This window comes from Protomyctophum bolini, assembly GCF_963924005.1.
Source record: "Protomyctophum bolini genome assembly, chromosome: 12".
Taxonomy (NCBI): Eukaryota; Metazoa; Chordata; class Actinopteri; order Myctophiformes; family Myctophidae; genus Protomyctophum; species Protomyctophum bolini.
Genome location: NC_137873.1, coordinates 41,336,689 through 41,357,782, shown reverse-complemented (window position 1 = coordinate 41,357,782; position 21,094 = coordinate 41,336,689). Strand labels below are relative to the sequence as shown.

The following is a 21,094-nucleotide window of genomic DNA, read 5'->3' as shown; positions in this document are numbered from 1 at the left end:
GTTTGTATATCAGTAGTTCTCAAAGGCCATCTGAAAATGTGTTGTTCCAGGGGACCCTCCAGAAGCAAAGATATGAGTTCAAAATGTTCGCTGTGAAATAATATATAATATAATATTAAAAGATTTCCATACGTTTTCACGATTTAAATCTACAAACTGTTTGGAAAAATATATAAAAACGATGCCCCCACGCTGGCCCCTCGATGGCGTGCTTTGCCTCTTTGGCCGGTCCGGGGGCCGTTTGGGGGACCCGGGGGCCGTCCGGTCCAGGGGCCGTTTGGGGTGGTTCATTTCACTGAGTCAACCTATGGCTGAGGGAGTGGTGAGTTAAAGGGACACTTCACCCTTTTTGCAAAAAAATATATGTTAATGACGTTTAGGAGCATTAGAACACTTTCCTGGGGGTCTTTATGTGTGCAATATGTGGTTTTAGATATTTTAGATTGTAGCAGTGAGCCTGTTGTCTCTGATGTCATGGACACTGGACTCACTTCCTTCCTGGACTACATGTTGTCTCAGTAAGAGCTCTCCCCCCTATCCACAAGGAGGAGCAGTGCACCAAAGAATTATTGGAATTGTAGTCCAGGAAGGTAGTGAGACCAGTGTCCATGACATCAGAGACAACAGGCTCACTGCTACAATCTAAAATATCTAAAACCACATATTACACACATAAAGACCCCCAGGAAAGTGTTCTAAAGCTCCTAAACGTCATTAACATATATGTTTTTGCAAAAAGGGTGAAGTGTCCCTTTATTGAGTGCTCAGTAGTTATGAGGGCATGTGGTGGTATTAGGCGTGGGGGAGGGGGGAGGGGGGAGTGGTGCGGGCGGTGCGGGCGCTACGCGCAAACCGCGCCGGTGCTTGGTGCAGCGGCAGGACGACGGCAGCAGGAACAAAGCACGCAGCTGGCGCACGGCCGGCCGCGACAGGAGGAAGTAGAGGGGCGGGTTCCAGCACGGCGCCAGGCACACCAGCAAGATGGCCGACAGGGACGCCACCTCCCACAGCAGCGACACCTCCGTCTCCCCCCCGCCCCCCGTGGCCGCCGCCGCAGGGCGGGTGGGCGACGACGACGACGACGAAGACGACGTCGGACCGAAGACGACACTCGCTGCCGGTCCGCCGCCGCCGCCGCCGATGGGAGAGGCCGCCGAGCTATAAACGTCGGGCGACGACATGACATTGACGAACTCCAGCGCGTAGTACGGCAGCCAGCTGAGCGCGAACGCCAGCGTGGAGCCGACCAGCAGAGCGGTGGCCTTCCTGTTGCGGCGGTCGGCGGCCGCCAGCGTGCCCCCGCGGCGGCGGCGCAGGTGGGCGACGACGAGGCCGCAGTGGACGGCGATGCAGAGCAGCGGCGCCACGTAGTACAGCAGGAAGGCCGGGACCAGGAAGCCCAGCCACGGGCCGCGCGCCGCCGACCAGGTGCACCCGCCGTCAAAGTGGATGTAGGTGACCTTGGGTAGAGCCAAGGTCACAGACACCAGCCAGATGACGGACACCGTGGCTGCGCTGATAACGACAGAAAGAGAGAGAGAATGACAACATGCAGAGGAGAAGTCATAACAGAACCATCTAAATACTACAACATGCAGTCATAACAGAACCATCTAAATACTACAACATGCAGTCATAACAGAACCATCTAAACACTACAACATGCAGAGGAGAAGTCATAACAGAACCATCTAAATACTACAGCATGCAGTCATAACAGAACCATCTAAACACTACAACATGCAGTCATAACAGAACCATCTAAACACTACAGCATGCAGTCATAACAGAACCATCTAAACACTACAACATGCAGTCATAACAGAACCATCTAAACACTACAACATGCAGTCATAACAGAACCATCTAAATACTACAGCATGCAGTCATAACAGAACCATCTAAACACTACAACATGCAGTCATAACAGAACCATCTAAATACTACAACATGCAGTCATAACAGAACCATCTAAATACTACACTACAACATGCAGAGGAGAAGTCATAACAGAACCATTTAAAGAACACTCCCACTATTCTGGCTGCCATCCACTCACATTGTGTGTCAGCTGCGGCTGATCACAGCTGTGTCCTAAAAAATAGCTTTAAAAAGCAACATGTTGACATGAAACTTTATATGCAAATTGGGCATAAACTACGAGCTTGCAATGCATCGCAGTACGCCACTTTGAGATTGTAAATGGGCTATTTGTGATGAGCAACACACCATGCAACCAAGTACCGTACCTAGGGCAAGCCATCAGACATTACATGCCGGTCCATTACATTGGAATTCTCTTTTTTATAAAGGGAGAACGTTTTTTGTGTTTTGTTTGCCCAAGACACAGGAACCCCCTTTGGTGTTTTAAGCATTGCGTTATACTGTAGCTATTGGAAAATAGCAGATCTACAAGCTCATAGCGTGCGCTACTAGCTTGTAGATCTGCTATTTTTGAAAAATCTTGAAAATGTGGCGCAAATCTTTGGATGTATATTCTTTCAGAGTTTTTAACTCAAATCTTTGCTTCTGAGGGGTTCCTGGAACAACATATTTTCAGATGGGGGTCGGTGGCCAATTACATATAATTTGTGGGGTCCTTGATATGAAATATTGAGCACCACTGTGAGGAATTCTCTTTATTACACACTATTGATATTTGCTTTGAGATTTTTACTCATATCTTCTATTTGTAGTGAAAATTAAACTGCCACTTGTTTGTAGCGTAGCTTGCATAAACAAAATGTTACTGAATGTTGCTGAATAAATGTTTTATGGACCCATAACAGTGATTATTATTGAAGTTAAATTTTGCCATAACCATAAATCAGGTAGCTTTAAGGTACGGCAATGACAGCAATGGTAGGCAAAAATGTATATAATGTTAAATATATTCGGATATTCGGTATTCGGTATTCGGTTTTCGGCCAACTGTTTCTTATATTCGGTTTCGGCCAACTGTTTCTTATATTCGGTATTCGGTTTCGGCCAAGAATTTCCCTTTCGGTGCATCCCTAATGGTTGATAACATTCGAAGCGGGCGGTGGTCCTAAATGTTTCATGCTCTTGACAAACAGCACCTCACCTCCGGTCGGTTGGCTCATATATACATTACGTACACTTGCGTGGGACTAGCGGGCGCCCTCGCCGGCGGCACGACGATGCGGTACCTCAGCGCCGACAGCGCGGCCAGGCTGAAGACGTCCACGCCCGCCGTGAGCGACGTCGTGAAGCCCAGCAGGACGCAGACCCCGCCGCCCGGCTCCTCCCAGCCCTGCGAGCCTGCGCCCAGGAGCACGCCGGGCAGGGTGAGCAGGGCGCCCAGGTCGGCCAGGCTCAGGTTCAGCAGCAGGACGGAGCTGGGTCTGGAGCGCCGCCGCGGGTTCCTGTTATAGGGACGGTTCTGATGTTACTGTGAGTAATTAAAACTGACCGGGAAGAAGCAGGACTGCGATGTCAGGAATCAACTTAATTATTTTATTGTAGATGTCAGAGAGAGACTTCACTATAGTGTCTCCCTCCAGAGCCCCTTACACATAAAACTAGAGGGAGCGTGAACAACGATCTGGTGCCACCCATTTATAAAACAAATATGGGCAAATTCACCTTCCAAAGCACTGCTACCCAGGTGTGGAATGCCCTCCCCCCCCCCCCCCCCCCCCCCCCATCGCTCAAAACAAAAAATCACTGGCTTCCTTCAAAACAGGCCTAAAAATTCACCTGTCAGCAAGTCAAAGGGAGAGGAGGTGATCGCATCAGCCGCTTTTGTGCGAATAATAATCCCCTTCTGATTAACCTTCGGCCCCAACCTGTGAATACTGTATATTTCATGTTTAGAGGAAATGTATATGTTGCCTTAAATTATTATTGTTATATCACTTACTGTTACTGTGTTAACTTATTATTCATGTCATGTGTGAGTGGATACTAGGACCCGAATGGAAACAAGGCCGCAAGGTCTTTCTTCGGTGAAATCCTTTTTTGGACAAAAGTGCCTGACTGTACATTGTGATGTTTGCATTTATGTTGCCTAATAAAGTATTCAATCAATCAATACTGTCGGGTGTGCAAGTACACAGACGTAACAAGAGATGCTAACTCCTTACATGGACTCTATTCTAGAGTTGACTTGATCAAACACAGTCGGCATGTTTGAAATAGGTTTGCGTTTGAGTCGGCTGCAGTCTGTAATGAGCTTGTCAGGATAATCATATGACAAGTTAAAAGTTTAATCTACTAGTAGTAGTCTAGGCTACATTGAATGAATCAATACCACCCCACGTTCCTCATCAGGACCAGCCACATGAGGAGGTGACCTCCGACCCCCACCAGCAGAGACAGGACGCTGACCAGCGGCAGCGCCACGTCGAAGGAGATGGTGGTGTTGGTGACGGACACCGTGCTGAAGAGCAGGTTGACGATGGCAGGCATGGACGGACTGGACGGTCTGCATGAAGACAGGGTGAAGGGTTGAGAAAGGATGTGCATTTCCAATGGAAGTCACATGGTTTGACAAAACATTTTTGTTTGATGGGGCAGGGGAGGGGGGCAAAATACAGCCATCAAACAAAAATGTTTCGTCAAACCATGTGAGGGGAAATAATAAGGCTTTACACTTGGCTGTGCAGGCCTTTCTCTATTATTACATGAGCCATAAACACAACCAAACATCTCTCTAGAGCAGCCACAGTTAGTGGAGTGCACAGAGATCAATGAAGCATTTTACAAAAAGGCCTCTGAAGGACAGCCTGCTGTGCTATAGCTATAGCAATTAACACAACAATGACAAAATCATAAAGCAGAACTCAAACACAAAGGCCTCGCCCAGAAGTGGAGGAGGAAACAAGTAGGTGACTAATTTCAATCAACCTGCAACCAATTATGCAATCAAGTCAAACGTTGTTGATGCGTACGGGCCAAACCGACTCACTCGACCTGCAACACGAGAGGAGATAATGGAGATGAGACGTTTACTGTCAGCGTTGCAATTAGAGTTGAATTAAGGCCTAGCTGCATGCATCCCTTTCCTGCCTGAACAATTATGCCTGAATCATTTAACATAAATTGTTGTTAAGAGTTCGCACAAACATTTATATTGGACATAATTTGGCCACACTAGTGCCAGTGTGTGAGCGTGCGCACAATTAAGTCACAATTAAGTCACAATAAGTCACATGGAATCAGATTTTTACAAATGTGACTTGAGCCACGTTTCGAAAGCAGCACTGTGTTCAAATGAAATATAGCCACTAAGTAGCCATCGAGCCTCGCGGTGTGAAATATAGCCACTAAGTAGCCATGGAGCCTCGCGGTGTGTCATTGAATAATATTGAAAGCTGACAGACTGTGCCTTCAAAGTGTTATGTTCTGCGTTCAGGTCAATTACACCCTTAATCAAGTAGAAGCTAATTAAAATGTTAGATTCCAAGGCATATTAAGGCAGTGAACTATAGCAGCCCCCAAGCAACTATACTTCTCATTCTCAAAACATGACAGTGCTTTGAATTTAGCAGAAGTCCCTGTTGAATAAATGTCCCTTTAGTATAAATGCAATCCGCAGACAAATTAAACTAAAAAAACCCACCAAAGTACAGTATAGAGCTGAAGAACAAAGGGAGTCTACTGGAACGGCTTGTCCAGGGCATCACAGGAACAAGGACACTTAAAGGAGGAGAGGACAGTGAGCATGGACATTTTAAGCCTAGGTGCTAGTATACAACGACGTTTCGACCTATGCGGTCTTCATCAGAGTCATTGTATACAAGCTTGCCCATAATAAAAGGCTTAACCCATTTTGGGGGCGGGAACCCCTTTTGGTGTTTTAAAGGGTAAGACCACTTTTTTTGAGGTTTGGGTTGTGTAGTTACTTTGCCATGATGCAACTCCAAATGTGGACAAGAAATAAGAAATAACTGCTCCAGTGATTAGAAATTGATAATTCAAAATATGCTCCTCATTGACTTACATTGTAGCTCAAACAGCTCTCAAAGGCACTCTTTTAGTACGTATACAAACACAAACAAAGTTGATTCAGACAATATAGAGCATCACCAAAACTCATGCGGTTTTATTTTTTCATAAAAATGTTATCTTCCTGTTGATTTGTCCATTTTATTGGGAAGAAAACCCGGACTGGATCCGTGGATCCGGATCCAGATCTTCAAATAGTAAAATCAACAGGAATCTAACATTTTTATGAAAAAATAAAACCGCATGAGTTTTGGTGATGCTCTATATTGTCTGAATCAACTTTGTTTGTGTTTGTATACGTACTAAAAGAGTGCCTTTGAGAGCTGTTTGAGCTACAATGCAAGTCAATGAGGAGCATATTTTGAATTGTCAATTTCTAATCACTGGAGCAGTATTTTTTTATTTCTTGTCCACATTTGGAGTAGCATCATGGCAAAGTAACTACACAACCCAAACCTCAAAAAAAGTGGTCTTACCCTTTAAGCATTATGTTATACTTTAGCTATTGAAAAATAGCAGATCTACAAGCTCATAGCGCGGCCCTCGCTTGTTGTAGGTCTGCTATTTTTGAAAAATCGTGAAAATGTAGTGCCAATCTTTGAATATATATTCTTTCAGAGCTTCTGGCGGGGTCCCTGGAACAACATATTTTCAGATGGGGGGGGCCAATTACATAATATATATTTTCAGATGGGGGGGGCCAATTACATAATATATATTTTCAGATGGGGGGGGCCAATTACATAATATATATTTTCAGATGGGGGGGGCCAATTACATAATATATATTTTCAGATGGGGGGGGCCAATTACATAATATATATTTTCAGATGGGGGGGGCCAATTACATAATATATATTTTTGGGGGTCCATGACATGAACATGTCTGAGAACGACTGACATAGAAACATTTCAAGAAAACTGTCAGGATTCAGAAGACATTTGTAGAATCGTTACTAACTGGTCTAAATGAGTTAAAATGTCCGTTTTCAAAAATAGCAGACCTGCGAGCTCGTAGCGCGCCACTCGGTGGCGCGCTATGAGCTTGTAGATCTGCTATTTTTCAATAGCTAAAGCATAACATAATGCCAACACCAAAAATGCAAATCATTGTACTATAGTGTGCTGTGGCACACACATGTTGGACTGACAAAGTATAATAAGAACAGTGTTTTGTTGTGGTGCACCGAATTCAAAGCCAAATGGTCAGAGACTCAGAGAGCATCTGTGTTCTAAAACAGGGACTACATAGTGCTCCTCCAATCCTGCTGAGAGGGAGATGCAATGTGTCAGGTGTGCAGCGTTGACTCTTACCTCACACTGGACTGAGAACACTGGACTCTGAGAACACTGGACTGAGAACACTGGACTCTGAGAACACTGGACTGAGAACACTGGACTCTGAGAACACTGGACTGGACTGAGAACACTGGACCGCTCCGACCCGAACGGGACAACAAGCCATTCATACATTCACCGTCCACTCGTCCGCTGCACAGAGAGAGAGAGAGGAAAGAGAGAGAGAGAGAGAGAGAGAGGACACCTGCGTCCCTCTCAACTCCCAGCAGTCACTCTTCACCATCCACACGCACGCACACAATTTCCCCCTCTGTCACACACACACACACACACACACACACACACACACACACACACACACACACGAGGTGCCAGTTCAAGGATTGTCTCTGTTCATAATTCATGTAATCCTCCTGGCCATACAGTCGGTCTATCTAGTTTTACGGTAATTGGCTCCGTATCTACAGTACAGGCCCACATCAATAAGAACGTGAAGAAATGAAGCCTGTCTTCATTTAGACCCCAGCGTTGTCTTCCTTTCATCCTCCCTCTGGCCTTGTTGTCCATCTATCTAGATCTGTTTATCTAAAATATGTCCAGCCAGTTCTATCTCAATCACCACCTCAAACAAACACTGACATGATTATGGCCGTACAGTCCGCACGCACACACACACACACACGCACACACACACACACACACACACACACACACACACACACACACACACACACACACACACACACACACACACACACACACACACACACACACACACACACACACAGTAATGATTAGTCACTTGTTTGTTAGGGAAACAGATAAGGTACTGGGGTCTGGGGGTGACATAGAGTAACAGGCAGAATAGAATGACAAAGAGGAAAAGAGGAATGAAAGAAAAAGTGTGGCTGAAATGATTGGTGTCATGAGGCTCAGAGCACCACCTTGTGGCTGAAATGATTGGTGTCAGATGGCTCAGAGCACCACCTTTTTGGACCATTTGGATGAATAGGGCCCTTTAGACTAGAGGATTGGAGAACACTGGCAGCTGTGTGGGTGGAGATGTCCGAGTCATGTTGACTCAAACCCAAGAGGTGTGTGTGCGTGTGTGTGTGTGTGTGTGTGTGTGTGTGTGTGTGTGTGTGTGTGTGTGTGTGTGTGTGCGTGTGCGTGCATGCGTAGCTTCGGAGCAGTGCACGGAGCCGGAGGAATCCATCAAGTGTGGGCGGCTGAGTCAGGTTATTCATTACCCTTTTAAAGGAGGAGGAACATGTTCCTTGGAAAATGGAAGCCAGCAGGTTGATGGATTTCATTTCCGTTGCCAGTTAGTCATCTCTCCTAGGTAACCATGAGTACGGTAGAGGGCATTATTATACCACCACACAGTAAAAGTCCTCTGTAAAAGGAGTATTTCAGGCCGGGCCCACATGGCATAGTAGCGGACCTTTTCTGCGTGTCACTCCCCAATCTCTCTCTCCCCCGTTTCCTGTCAGTCTCTATACTGTCCTTTATATTATGACATATAAAAGCCCCCAAAACTAATCTTAAAAGCCAATTTTCTTTAGATTAGATTTTCGTCTTACAAACATTAAATTCCCATTGACAATGAATGGAGAGTTTGCGTCATACGTGTGAGCGTCCCTCACTTCACACAGGTGTGTGTGTGTGTGTGTGTGTGTGTTTTAAGATTTTGATTTGGGCTTTTTGTCTGAGTGCAGGCTTATAGTACAGTACGGCCATTAAGTGGATAAATAAAAATGACAATTCTTTCAGTATTAAATGACTGACTGTATAATAGAGGCTCCACAAATCAGTAGGCTTAACTAGTATACTTTGACTGTATTAAGTACAACTGGCAACTTGAGTGTGTTCATCTCGTCACACCTTGATTGGCTGCTGTTGTTGCCGTTTAATTGCCTCTGAATTCTCCCATCCTAGATCACAGCAGTGTTGGAAACATCCAAGGTTTTGACCACTTAAGGGTCAATAGCGCACTCATGAGGCCATTATAAAACATTTCACATATATTTAATTCTTTGGCCTATATAGGCCTATACTGGCAATAATAAAATAATGTGTCAGAGCGCCAAGCGCGAAGCGTGCCCCAGTCTCCCCAGAACACCACCCGGCTGGACCCAATCAATATAAAGCACAATAAGGGGAGTGGTATCCTCCTGCTAATAGCCCTGTTAACTCCAATGGCCATTGGGCATAAGGCCTCCCGTTGGCTGGGTGTAAGTGACACATGGATTATAAATCACAATAACATCTTATGAATGAAAAGGCCAATTAAAAGTCCTAAAATGCAATTTGTGAAACAGCGTGAAAAGGAGCGCCCCCTATTAGTCCTGAGTTTCATTATATTTTTTAAGCAATTGGTACAATATGTAGAATTATATGTTTTGTCAGCCATATACAGCCAGTTAAAGAAATTGCAGATTGATAGAATTCGATACTATTAAGCCATACCAGCCCCTGATAAGAAAGGTTGACAAAACTCCACACGCCGCAGGGTTAGAACCTTTTCTTTTATGAAATATCTGCGATCGTCAGGATTTTGCAATGCATTCTATTGCTAGTTTAGCCACATAAAATGCTCTTTAATCGTAAAACAACTAATAGCCATTGTTGTAGCCCATATGCTTGTATAGATAGCCTATTTCCGGTGCATGACATGACACGTTTCCAATTCCATAGAAGACATGCTGAATTCTACATGGGATTCAAATGACTGAAATCAGTCGCGGTGACTGAGAATGTTAATCCATAAGTGACATGTGTGCCACATTCATTGTCAAGTACTAGTTCTAATCTATTCCGTTCAGCACAGCCTGCCAGCCGAACTGGGATGACGCACAGCAGACAGTCCCAAAGAAACAGGCTGAAGTTGAACCAAGTTTAAGCGCTAATATAGATAGAGATCACCATTTTATGGAGACAGACAGACAGACAGACACTCAGACAGACAGACTCACAGAGAGCAGTAAAGCGAGGATTTTTTTTTCCCAAGAGTCCAAGAAATTTCTGTAAACCAAATCTCTTAAATCGTTCGTACACTGTAAAGGTCAAGTCAAAACAGTTGATGACGTTAACCTATCCTTCCCCAGTTAACCGTTTTTTTTTTATTGTCCTACAAACAAGATGAAGTTTGACGATTTTGACATTTGGAACACGAACTGTCTGGACATTTTGTTCCAAGGCCAAGACGTTACATTTAGGAAAATGGTCACCACGTTGATTGGTTTATTGATGGAGGTTATTTTGGAGTAAACTATAGACTGTAAAAGTGCTCCGCTCTGCAGTAAAATAAAAGAGTTATAAAACAACATTTGAAGTTTGTAAAAAATAAAATATATAAAAATAAAGGGGGGAAAAAAGAAAATAGATAACTTAGAATCACACCCAGTGCTGGTATTCAGGCAGTCCTACTCTGGTGTTCATTTGGTACTATAACCCATTCTGACCTGAGATCAGATTCATACGAGGTTTCCACGGGACACACACTGGTCTGATGAACCCATTCTGACCTGAGATCAGATTCTAAAAATGTCAGTCGTTCTTCGAATTTTTCAAAAATAGCAGACCTACAAGCTCGTATCGCGCCACTCGGTGGCGCGATATGAGCTTGTAGATCTGCTATTTTTCAATAGGTAAAGCATAACATGATGCTAACACCAAAATGGGTGCCAGGTCAGAATGGGTTAATATTCAGATTACTTACTGTAGCATCACACTCAAAATATTATTTGAGTGTGATGCTACAGTAAGTAATCTGAATATTAACACATAATCTCAATGTAAAAACAGCCCATAATATCAATGTAAAATCATTGCATATTCAGTCCATAAATGTGCGTATTTGTGCGTGCGTGTGTGTGCATGCACTAGTTACACAAATGAGTCCACACGCTGGCCAGCACCGTGTGTGTGTGTGTGTGGTGGGTGTACTGACCAGGCACTGGGAACTGACCAGGCACTGGTAACTGACCAGGCACTGGTAACTGACCAGGCACTGGCCAGCACTGTGTGTGTGTGTGTGGTGGGTGTACTAGTGCAACTGACCAGGCAGTACTGACCAGCACAGTGTGTGTGTGTGTGGTGGGTGTACTAGTGCAACTGACCAGGCAGTACTGACCAGCACAGTGTGTGTGTGTGTGGTGGGTGTACTAGTGCAACTGACCAGGCAGTACTGACCAGCACCGTGTGTGTGTGTGTGTGGTGGGTGTACTAGTGCAACTGACCAGGCAGTACTGACCAGCACCGTGTGTGTGTGTGGTGATCATTTTAAAATAGTTCAACTAGCCGATCTACATCTTCTACACGTTACTTGTGAGCTTGTAGATCAGCTATTTGAACTATTTTTAAAAGGTTTTTGAAAATAGTAAAAAATGCCAAATAAGTTTAGGGATAAGGGTTAAGGGGTGGGATATTGAATAGTTTCCCCTTAGTTTTAGTCACATTTTAGTCACTGGAATGTGTCAGTGTTTAGTTTTAGTTTACTAGTCGACTTAATGTCATGAGATTTTAGTAGACTAAATCTACAGGTGACTTAGTCAACTAAAATGTCATGAGGGCTGAAAATAGCCGATCTACAAGCTCACAACGCTTACTGTAGATGCTTGTAGATGCAACCAAGTGTAAAATTACTTGTTTATATTATATTTATTTATAGGGCATGTTTTATTTTATTTATCGGGCTGTGCACGCATGCATCATTGATCATTCTCACAGTGACACAGCCCCCACTGAGTGAATGAACTGAACCTATGGCCTACAATACCTTGCACCATGGCGCCTCACTGTGGCACAAACATGATATTGCACATGAACAATACACACAGTATCTACACTAGGCCGGGGTTCACATTCACAAACCTTTTCATGTCAAGGACCCGCAAATCGACATGTAGTATATTGGCGCCCAGACATAGGCATATACAGTAGGCATATATATATATATATATATATATATATATATATATATATATATATAGATCTGGGGATGGTCTTACAAACCATCTGGGAAGACTCAAATTGGGCATGCAGGATCACTTCACAAACCACACCACCCCTCCCCCGTCAGGGAGGACAACTCTTGAGACCATTCTGACCTGAGATCAGATTAATACGAGGTTTCCACTGGACACACACTGGTCTGATGAACCCATTCTGACCTGAGATCAGATTCTAAAAATGTCAGTCGTTCTTCGATTTTTCAAAAATAGCAGACCTACACGCTCGTAGCGCGCCACTCGGTGGCGCGCTATGAGCTTGTAGATCTGCTATTTTTCAATAGCTAAAGCATAACATGACGCTAACACCAAAATGGGTTCCCGTTCAGAATGGGTTAAGATGGTTTCTGTTCTCATCAAGTCATGAATACAATATAGAAAGTAAACACCTGTATTTACATCCACAACACATTTATGTTATGTGTTATGTCATGTATTTCACATTGCGATATATATATAAGGAGTTGTTGTTTAGGTGAAGTCTTATACATTTTATGCTTAATAGTGAATCTTGGTCAGGCATTTGTCCAGAGAGCTAAGGAATGCAACCTCGCCAGGCCTGGGTCATACAGGTCAGATGGCTAGAGATAGCCCGGGGAGTCTTGCTGAACTCACACACATGCACGTATAAGATGACTGTGGTTGAACGAACGGGGCTTCTCAGAGAATATTTGGTCCTGTTTAGTCATGATTGTGGCAAGCTCATCGGTGTTCTTCAAATAAACTCAGAATGAGAAAGAAAAGGACACTGCCTGGACCCTCTCTTTTTTATACAACCTGCCTGGTATATATCCACCGTTATGAACATTAATATACACGTACTACAGACACTCATCAATTCAGCCACATGAATTCAACGGCCAATGAAGGGCCTCAAACTCAGTGCCGCGCTGTCCAATGTCACTGAAGGGCCCCTGCAGAGAGCCACGGGCCCCTCGGCCACAGCCCCAATGGTTAATGTGGCATTGATTAGTCAGCCTGCTGCCCCCAGCACTCCACATCAAACAGTAAGGCACCGTCCCTCCATGTAAAGTGCATCTGTGTCTAATGTTTATTGTGTACTCGCCTCAGCTGCTTTCTCACCTGGTCAGCAGTAAGGCACGCTGTAGAGGGCACCGACAGGGCAGGAGGGGTGAGTGAGGAGGACATTAGGTAGTTGAGTAAATTAATATTTAGACCAGGAGCATCTCTATACTTTGACTCTATAGGCCTGGGGAGTACTTTGATTATTGCCTCCAGACTGTGTTGCATATTTGCGAATCTGCATTTATAGCCTGCAAACTGTCTCTGCAAACGGCACACTCTGCAAACTGCACACACATTTTACAGAACCATGAAACCACCAAGCCTTAAAAAAATAGGGAAGCCAATGCAGACATCACACTTCTCAAGATGTGAAGAGAACACCTTCACTTCACGGGAAACTGCTGGTTTCAGCTGAACTCTATGCATACATTTAGGTCGCGTTCGGGAAATAGTACACTGAGCGCACGGTGCGATGCAAACTATCCAATAGGCGAGTCCGCTCCGATTTCCGAACGCGCCCTAGATGAGTCAGGAGTGACAAAACAACCTGTGGTTTAGAGTAGACGTTTTAAGTTTTAGTTCACCCAACAGTGTTGTTTCTTTCCATCGACTAAAACTAGACTACCTGTTTCCACTGGCGAAAACTAAATGGAAACTAATTGAAAACTAAGCTACGATGACTAAAACTAAGACTAAATATACTGACAATTTCGTCAACAGATAAAATCTAAAATGTTAGCAAGGGACTATAGTGGACAAGAGATACAAAGTCATTTTCACAATTGGTTGCATGCTGAAAATAGACGATCTACATTAAGCTCACACATTATGACAGCATCAAGGCCCGCCAAAATACATTTTAGTCGACTAAATCAACTGTAGATTTAGTCGACTAAAATCGCATGACATTTAGTCTGAAACATTAAAACACTAAAACATTCCAGGTGACTTAAATGCGACTAAAACTAAAACTATTCAAAAGACTATGACTAAAACTAAAATCTAAATTTGCTGCCAAAAACAACATGGTCACCAAAAACAAAACATATTTTCCATCAATTACACACCCTTCATGATTTTTCAAAAATAGCAGACCTACAAGCTCGTAGCGTGGCACTCGGTGCCTATGAGCTTGTAGATCTGCTATTTTTCAATAGCTAAAGTATAACATACATCTTATAACACCAATATACTACAGTACTATGCTGCGTGAATAAACATACAATTTGATAGCATACAGTAGAATAGATCACCCAGGTTTTATGGTTTTTCAATCCCCACACGTGTGCGTGCGTGTAATGTATGTATAAGTGTTGCAACACTTAAAATGTAGAATATGAAATTTTAACGGTAATATCGGGTGTATGACTTGACTACCGCGGCCTGAATGATTCAGCGCTGCTGTGAGATATGATCTGGACAACAGATGTCAATATGAAGTTGAAGATAACATTGACCACTTCTGTGTCTTAGTCATACTTCTCTCTCCTTTCTTTGGTAATCTTTTGTGTCATCAGACGGACAGCTTGGTCATATACTTCTCTCTTTGTTGACGTTTTGTTAACTCATCCTCCTGCCGTTAACCCAGTGGTGGAAAGTAAATAAGTACATTTACTCAAATACTGTACTTAACCCATTCTGAACGGGAACCCATTTTGGTGTTAGCATAACTACTAGACACACACACACACACACACACACACACACACACACACAATACTAGAATGAATAAATACAACACCACAAAATGTCAGATACATCATCACAGTCAGATACAGAATAAGTATACTGTGTTCTGCCTGCAGCGAGGTCTATAACTGTCACTTCTAATAAATAATAGTCTAATAATAATAATAATAATAATAATAGTAATAATAATAATACCACCTAGGATTTCAGATTCTCGTTTTATAAAATATAAATAAAGATATGAACTGGAATGCCTGCATGTACTGTGCCCACTGTCAGTGGAGTACAACTGTACAACGTGCGCACGCACACGCACACGCACACGCACACACACACACACACACACACACACACACACACACACACACACACACACACACACACACACACACACACACACACACACACACACACACACACACACACACACACACACACACACAGGGACAACTGTTAATATTTGAACACTGGCAGTATATCTATCAAAGGAGATAAGTTTAGCTAAAAACAAACACATCAGCTTTTCCACTGCTGCTCTATTGACACACACACACACACACACACACACACACACACACACACACACACACACAAAAAGAGCTGAGTTGAACTTGTATATTGGGGTGCATACTTAGTTTAGACTAGTCAAATGGTTAGACATGGGTTAAGGTTAGGTTTAGGTGTGCTGCCCCGTGGGAGGTTAGGTTTAGGGTGAGGGTTTGAGATAGGTTGTAGTTGTAGGACTAATGACTGGTCTGAACCAATGACTAGTCTGAACCAAGTATACTGCCTAAACTAGACAGTAACTATAGGCAGTAATGTACTGCACCCGTATATTGTACACAAACACACAGAATACTGTGTTAGTTCCAAACCACCACTAGAAATTGATTGATCATTAATAATATAAGCGTGCTCTGAAAATGCTCCATCCATCTGACCACTTCACACGATCCAGAAAAGGTTGAGAATCACTGTTTTAGACCAACAATAAAGCTAATATTACTGTTAGGCCCTACATGAGGCTGCAGAATAGAAGATTACACTATAATAGAAATATTAGTTTAATACAGTATAGCAGTATATATATTTTTAACCCTATACATTCCGGCATGGCCTACTGGTATTTCGACATACTGGCATTTCGACATACCAAAATGGTTTAACCGAACCGTAAACCACAATGTTTGTCAGTTGAAAAGAAGAAGTGTTTTTTTTTTTTTGTTTTTTACTTAACTTCATTGACTTAATGTGTTTGTTTTTGAGAGGGCCAATGCACATTATGCATGTGAAAAATTAACATGAAACGATCATTAAATGATCCTTACCCATGGGTAACGGGTGTGGTTTGGGCTTAATACAGTAGGCTATATACTATATAGCATTGAAAATACACCCTAGAAAATTAAGTAGAAATCCTGAAATGTGTGAAATATTCGGAATATTACATTTGAAACCTTTTATCATCAGAAATCTCTATATGCATAAGTACAGTATTTAAGTAAATGTACTTGTAAATGTTACTTTCCACCACTACTTTTTTCTACTTTGATCCATTCATAAATATGATAAAACGTGTAAATAATTATAGTATTGAGCATATTTATAAATGCTTTAAATGAGCCTAATAAATTAGGCCTATATGTTGCCCTGAATGGATCGCTTTGGACGTGTGTTTGAATGTACTCTGTAGTCTGTACTGTCTACATTTCTACCAATAAAGTATTATATATAATATATATATATAATATATATATATATATATAATATATATATATAGTATTACTATATATATAATATATATAATAAAAAATAGCAGACCTACAAGCTCGTAGCGTGGCACTCGGTGCCTCGTTATGAGCTTGTAGATCTGCTATTTTTCAATAGCTAAAGTATAACATACATCTTATAACACCAATATACTACAGTACTATGCTGCATGAATAAACATACAATTTGATAGCATACAGTAGAATAGATCACCCAGGTTTTAGGGTTTTTCAATCCCCACACGTGTGCGTGCGTGTATGTATAAGTGTTGCAACACTGTATTGTAGTCGATAGGGCTCGCGTGAGTACATAACCACGTGACCGGGCTGTTTTCTGCCCCCTCAATGTCGCAACTCTGTCTATACTCTATGGCTCTGTTGTAATCCAAACGTACTAGTGTGTGGGTATAGGGATAGGGTGGCCTGGCTGGGTGTATGACTTGACTACCGCGGCCTGAATGATTCAGCGCTGCTGTGAGATATGATCTGGACAACAGATGTCAATATGAAGTTGAAGATAACATTGACCACTTCTGTGTCTTAGTCATACTTCTCTCTCCTTTCTTTTGTAATCTTTTGTGTCATCAGACGGACAGCTTGGTCATGTTTCAACATACCATTTCAACATACCAAAATGGTTTAACCGAACTGTAAACCACAATGTTTGTCAGTTGAAAAGAATAAGTGTTTCTCTGATTAGTCAAAGTAGTGCGTTTCTGGACGCCACACCCCATCTGTAGACAGTTATAAAAGCTGCACGGTTTGCCCGGTTTTTCAGTTGAAGCCTTTGAACGGTCAACAAAATGCATCTGGTCGCCATAGTGATCCTTGGGTCTCTGCTGATCCCAAAAGGTACGTCTTTTTTTGAGGGGCTATTAGGCAATTTATTTGAGGGGCTATTATTCAGCTGTTAGTGTAGATTTGTGTCTTATACACCAAGATTACATTCCCATTGACAATTAATGGAGAATTTAGGTCATATAATGTGGACGAGCATATCAGCGATGACAACGAATTGAGAATTTAGCCTATGTCATGTGGACGAGCAAATCGACATGTTACTGTGCGTACGGCATGATGATGTACGATGATAAGAGCGCCCCTCACTTCACTTTTTAATGATATGTTGGGGATTGATGCAATGACGGCATTTCTTGATTGATTTATTGACATTTTTATTTCACAGTAAGCTGAATGTGTATATACCTTTCAAACGAAAACTGTTACTGTGGACGACACTATGATAAAGCATTACACTTATTTATAGAACAGGGTCCACCATTTCCAATTCATTAGAACATTTAGAGACGTGCTCGTACAAATATATACACTTAAAAACTAGAAATGTGAGGAAATGTATACTAGAGATAGAAAACGGTAACTTAACTTTAACGACTGCTCCGACAGGAGTTTTCATGTAATGCACGGTAAGGGTACGCACCCAAACATATACGCAGCACTCACACATGACATGAATAATACGTTAACACAGTACCAGTAAGACGCGCAAACGCGGGAAGCGAACGCAGCTCGTACATATTTGGGTTTTGGACGTATAGCTGCTTTGGGGACTCACAATAATAATTTAAGGCGATAGGATAATTCAAGCTTGCCTTACACTTTACAGCTGCAACGTTGGTGAGTTTAACGTTGTTTAATACAAGCAGAAGATCAGACTTTTCTATTTGGATCATGGATGTCAATGGAGGGTGTTGCAACTCTAGATTATAAAAAATCTAGTATTGCAAATATTATTATTATGCAAATATGTGAATGTTACATGAGGTTCATGCAGGGTTGAATAAATCACCAATATATATGACCATTTAAAATTTTCTACAGCCCTTTTTCTCAAGTGCTACACCTGCAAAGACTACACCTGCAACATCCCGTCATACATCCTGCCACAAGCCTCATGTGCTCCTGGTGAGGATCGATGCTTCACACTCGTGAATGCAGGTAACAAGTCTATGGCTTCAGTCCACAGCCTCTCCTTTACCCAAATATTATGGCTTCAGACCACAGCCACAAGTCAACTCAATTTCATTATAACCAAGATTATTTGCTAAAAAAACATATATTTTTTTAATGACAGATGACTAGTAGCCTAGCCACTAGACCAAAATGTTCCAAGGAAATCTCTAGCATAGCAACCCAGTTGGCTCCGCTCTGGGAGATCAGCACAGCTGATTTTTATGTTTTGATTAGGCGTTCCATCATGCTCGTTTGAAGCACGGCGAGATGCTATTTAATAATTTCAACCAATCAGATTGCTTCCTCAAAACGACCCGTTGTATAATAATTATTACTCTAGACATGGAGAGTTAACTATTATGCAGACACAACAACATGTTTTACGTCTGTTCACAGCGACCGGACACGCACTCGCTGGCATAGAGAAGGCGACCGGACACGCACTCGCTGGCATAGAGAAGGGCTGCACGTCAAAGAGCGAGTGCGTCCTGGGGAAGGCTCTGGCTAGCCTCGGCAACGTTCGTGCAACCTGCTGTGAGGGTGACTTGTGCAACAAAGCCAGCGCTACCAGCACCGCTGTTAGCGTCTTCTTGCTCCTGGCAGTACCAGTGGTCTCTGCTGCTCTGTTCCACTGAAGGTTTCGCTGCTTCAGTTTGATCAAAGAGATTCTATAGCAAGAGACGAAACTCCTTAGTGGCGCATCACTCCAAGATGGCGGCACGCATGCTCATACTGCTATTCTGAGTTAATGTTAATGTGACGCCACAAACAGGCACCGTGAAATTCTGAACTAATTTCAATTTTTCTATACTTTGATCCATTCATAAATATGATAAAACGAGTAAATAATTATAGTATTGAGCATATTTATTCATAAATGCTTTAAATGAGCCTAATAAATTAGGCCTATATGTTGCCCTGAATGGATCGCTTTGGACGTGTGTTTGAATGTACTCTGTACTGTCTACATTTCTACCAATAAAGTACAATTAATCAATCACCACTTCATAAATACATCATAAAAAAAATCATTATTATTTGGAATTGAATTGAGATTGTATCTACATGCCGGCACATGGGGATTCTCCGGTCGCATGTGTTACCAGTGGTTGTGTTATTGGATTGGATTGTTGTTTTTATTGTTATTGCTGTTTTATAAGTCATTCTGTGTGTGCCGGAACTATATTAAGCCGCTTCTACGCCACCCTCTCTCTTTTATGCAAAGGCACAGTATTACCAAATTATTTTAAAAACACCATGAATTCAAGGCTTCATGGGGAGTGTAGTTCATAGAAAAGTTTACATTGGGGGGGGGGGGGGGGGGGTTAACAATTCCTTTAAACACTTTTTCAAAACTACTTTTAGACCAGTGATTTTCAACTTGTGGGCCGTGTAAGTAATAATAAAAGTAATAATTGTATTTGATGATATTTAAAAAAATATACGCCATTTATATGCCATTTACTTTTGAAAATCCTTAACATAATATAAAATAAAAAAAACAATGAATGAATTAGCGATTCTGCAAGACATAGAGGTGCTTCATTATCCCATTCTGACCGGGCACCCATTTTGGTGTTAGCATCATGTTATGCTTTAGCTATTGAAAAATAGCAGATCTACAAGCTCATATCGCGCCACCGAGTGGCGCGATACGAGCTTGTAGGTCTGCTATTTTTGAAAAATTCGAAGAACGACTGACATTTTTAGAATCTGATCTCAGGTCAGAATGGGTTCATCAGACCAGTGTGTGTCCAGTGGAAACCTCATATGAATCTGATCTCAGGTCAGAATGGGTTAATGATGTATGTACTGTAATGGTAAAGTAAAACTTATCCTATATGCATTAAACACGCTAAATGTTGTTTATTGAATTCCATAGTACATTTATTTAGAATCTGTGTATGTAAATATTGTATTAAATCTATAGGCTATTCACAGTGGAAACCTATTAGGACATGCCTTTACACAATAGGCCAGGCACCAATGATTCTGCAATGCTTAAAAAAAACACTTCCATTTCCTTAAACAAAGGTCTGCAACTATAGTCAGTCAGTCAGTCACTTTAAAAATCTTCAAAAAGCAGATGTACAAGCTCACAACTAGTGGTGTGACGCATTGTGAACTTTCGTCACATCAGTATAGTTACTTATTTTCACGAATATTTGTCAATGTTACCTTCTTCTATATCCAGTGTTTAACACATTCTTTCACCATTGTGGTAAGAACATGTAATCAGGGGAGGAGAAGCTACTGTCTGTATATTACCATAATCAAGGAGGATTTAAGAATATACATTTAAGGATTTAAGACTGTACGGTCCATGGCCATGCATGACCAGAATAAAGGTTTAAT

General features: G+C 42.2%; 2 protein-coding genes across 2 annotated transcripts; one reads left to right on the top strand and one right to left on the bottom strand.

Moving 5' to 3' along the window:
• Positions 1-764: 764 nt before the first annotated feature.
• LOC308326290 (somatostatin receptor type 5) lies at positions 765-4,431 on the bottom strand (the record flags this gene model as incomplete). Its single annotated transcript, XM_080779097.1, has 3 exons — positions 765-1,515; positions 3,120-3,382; positions 4,282-4,431. The coding sequence occupies 3 exons, from the start codon at positions 4,429-4,431 to the stop codon at positions 765-767; spliced, it is 1,164 nt and encodes a 387-aa protein (XP_080635223.1).
• A 13,045-nt stretch (positions 4,432-17,476) lies between these two features.
• LOC308325131 (uncharacterized protein) lies at positions 17,477-19,737 on the top strand. Its single transcript, XM_080777541.1, has 3 exons — positions 17,477-17,617; positions 18,608-18,724; positions 19,136-19,737. Exons 1-3 carry the CDS (start codon positions 17,569-17,571, stop codon positions 19,372-19,374), a joined length of 405 nt encoding a protein of 134 aa, XP_080633667.1. The 5' UTR covers positions 17,477-17,568; the 3' UTR covers positions 19,375-19,737.
• Positions 19,738-21,094: the final 1,357 nt, after the last annotated feature.

Coding starts and splice junctions, on each gene's coding strand:
- LOC308325131 (XM_080777541.1), top strand. CDS start 17,569: ATGCATCTGGTCGCCATAGTGATCCTTGGGTCTCTGCTGATCCCAAAA. Junction 17,618..18,607: donor GTCTCTGCTGATCCCAAAAG/GTACGTCTTTTT, acceptor AATTTTCTACAG/CCCTTTTTCTCAAGTGCTAC. Junction 18,725..19,135: donor CTTCACACTCGTGAATGCAG/GTAACAAGTCTA, acceptor GTCTGTTCACAG/CGACCGGACACGCACTCGCT.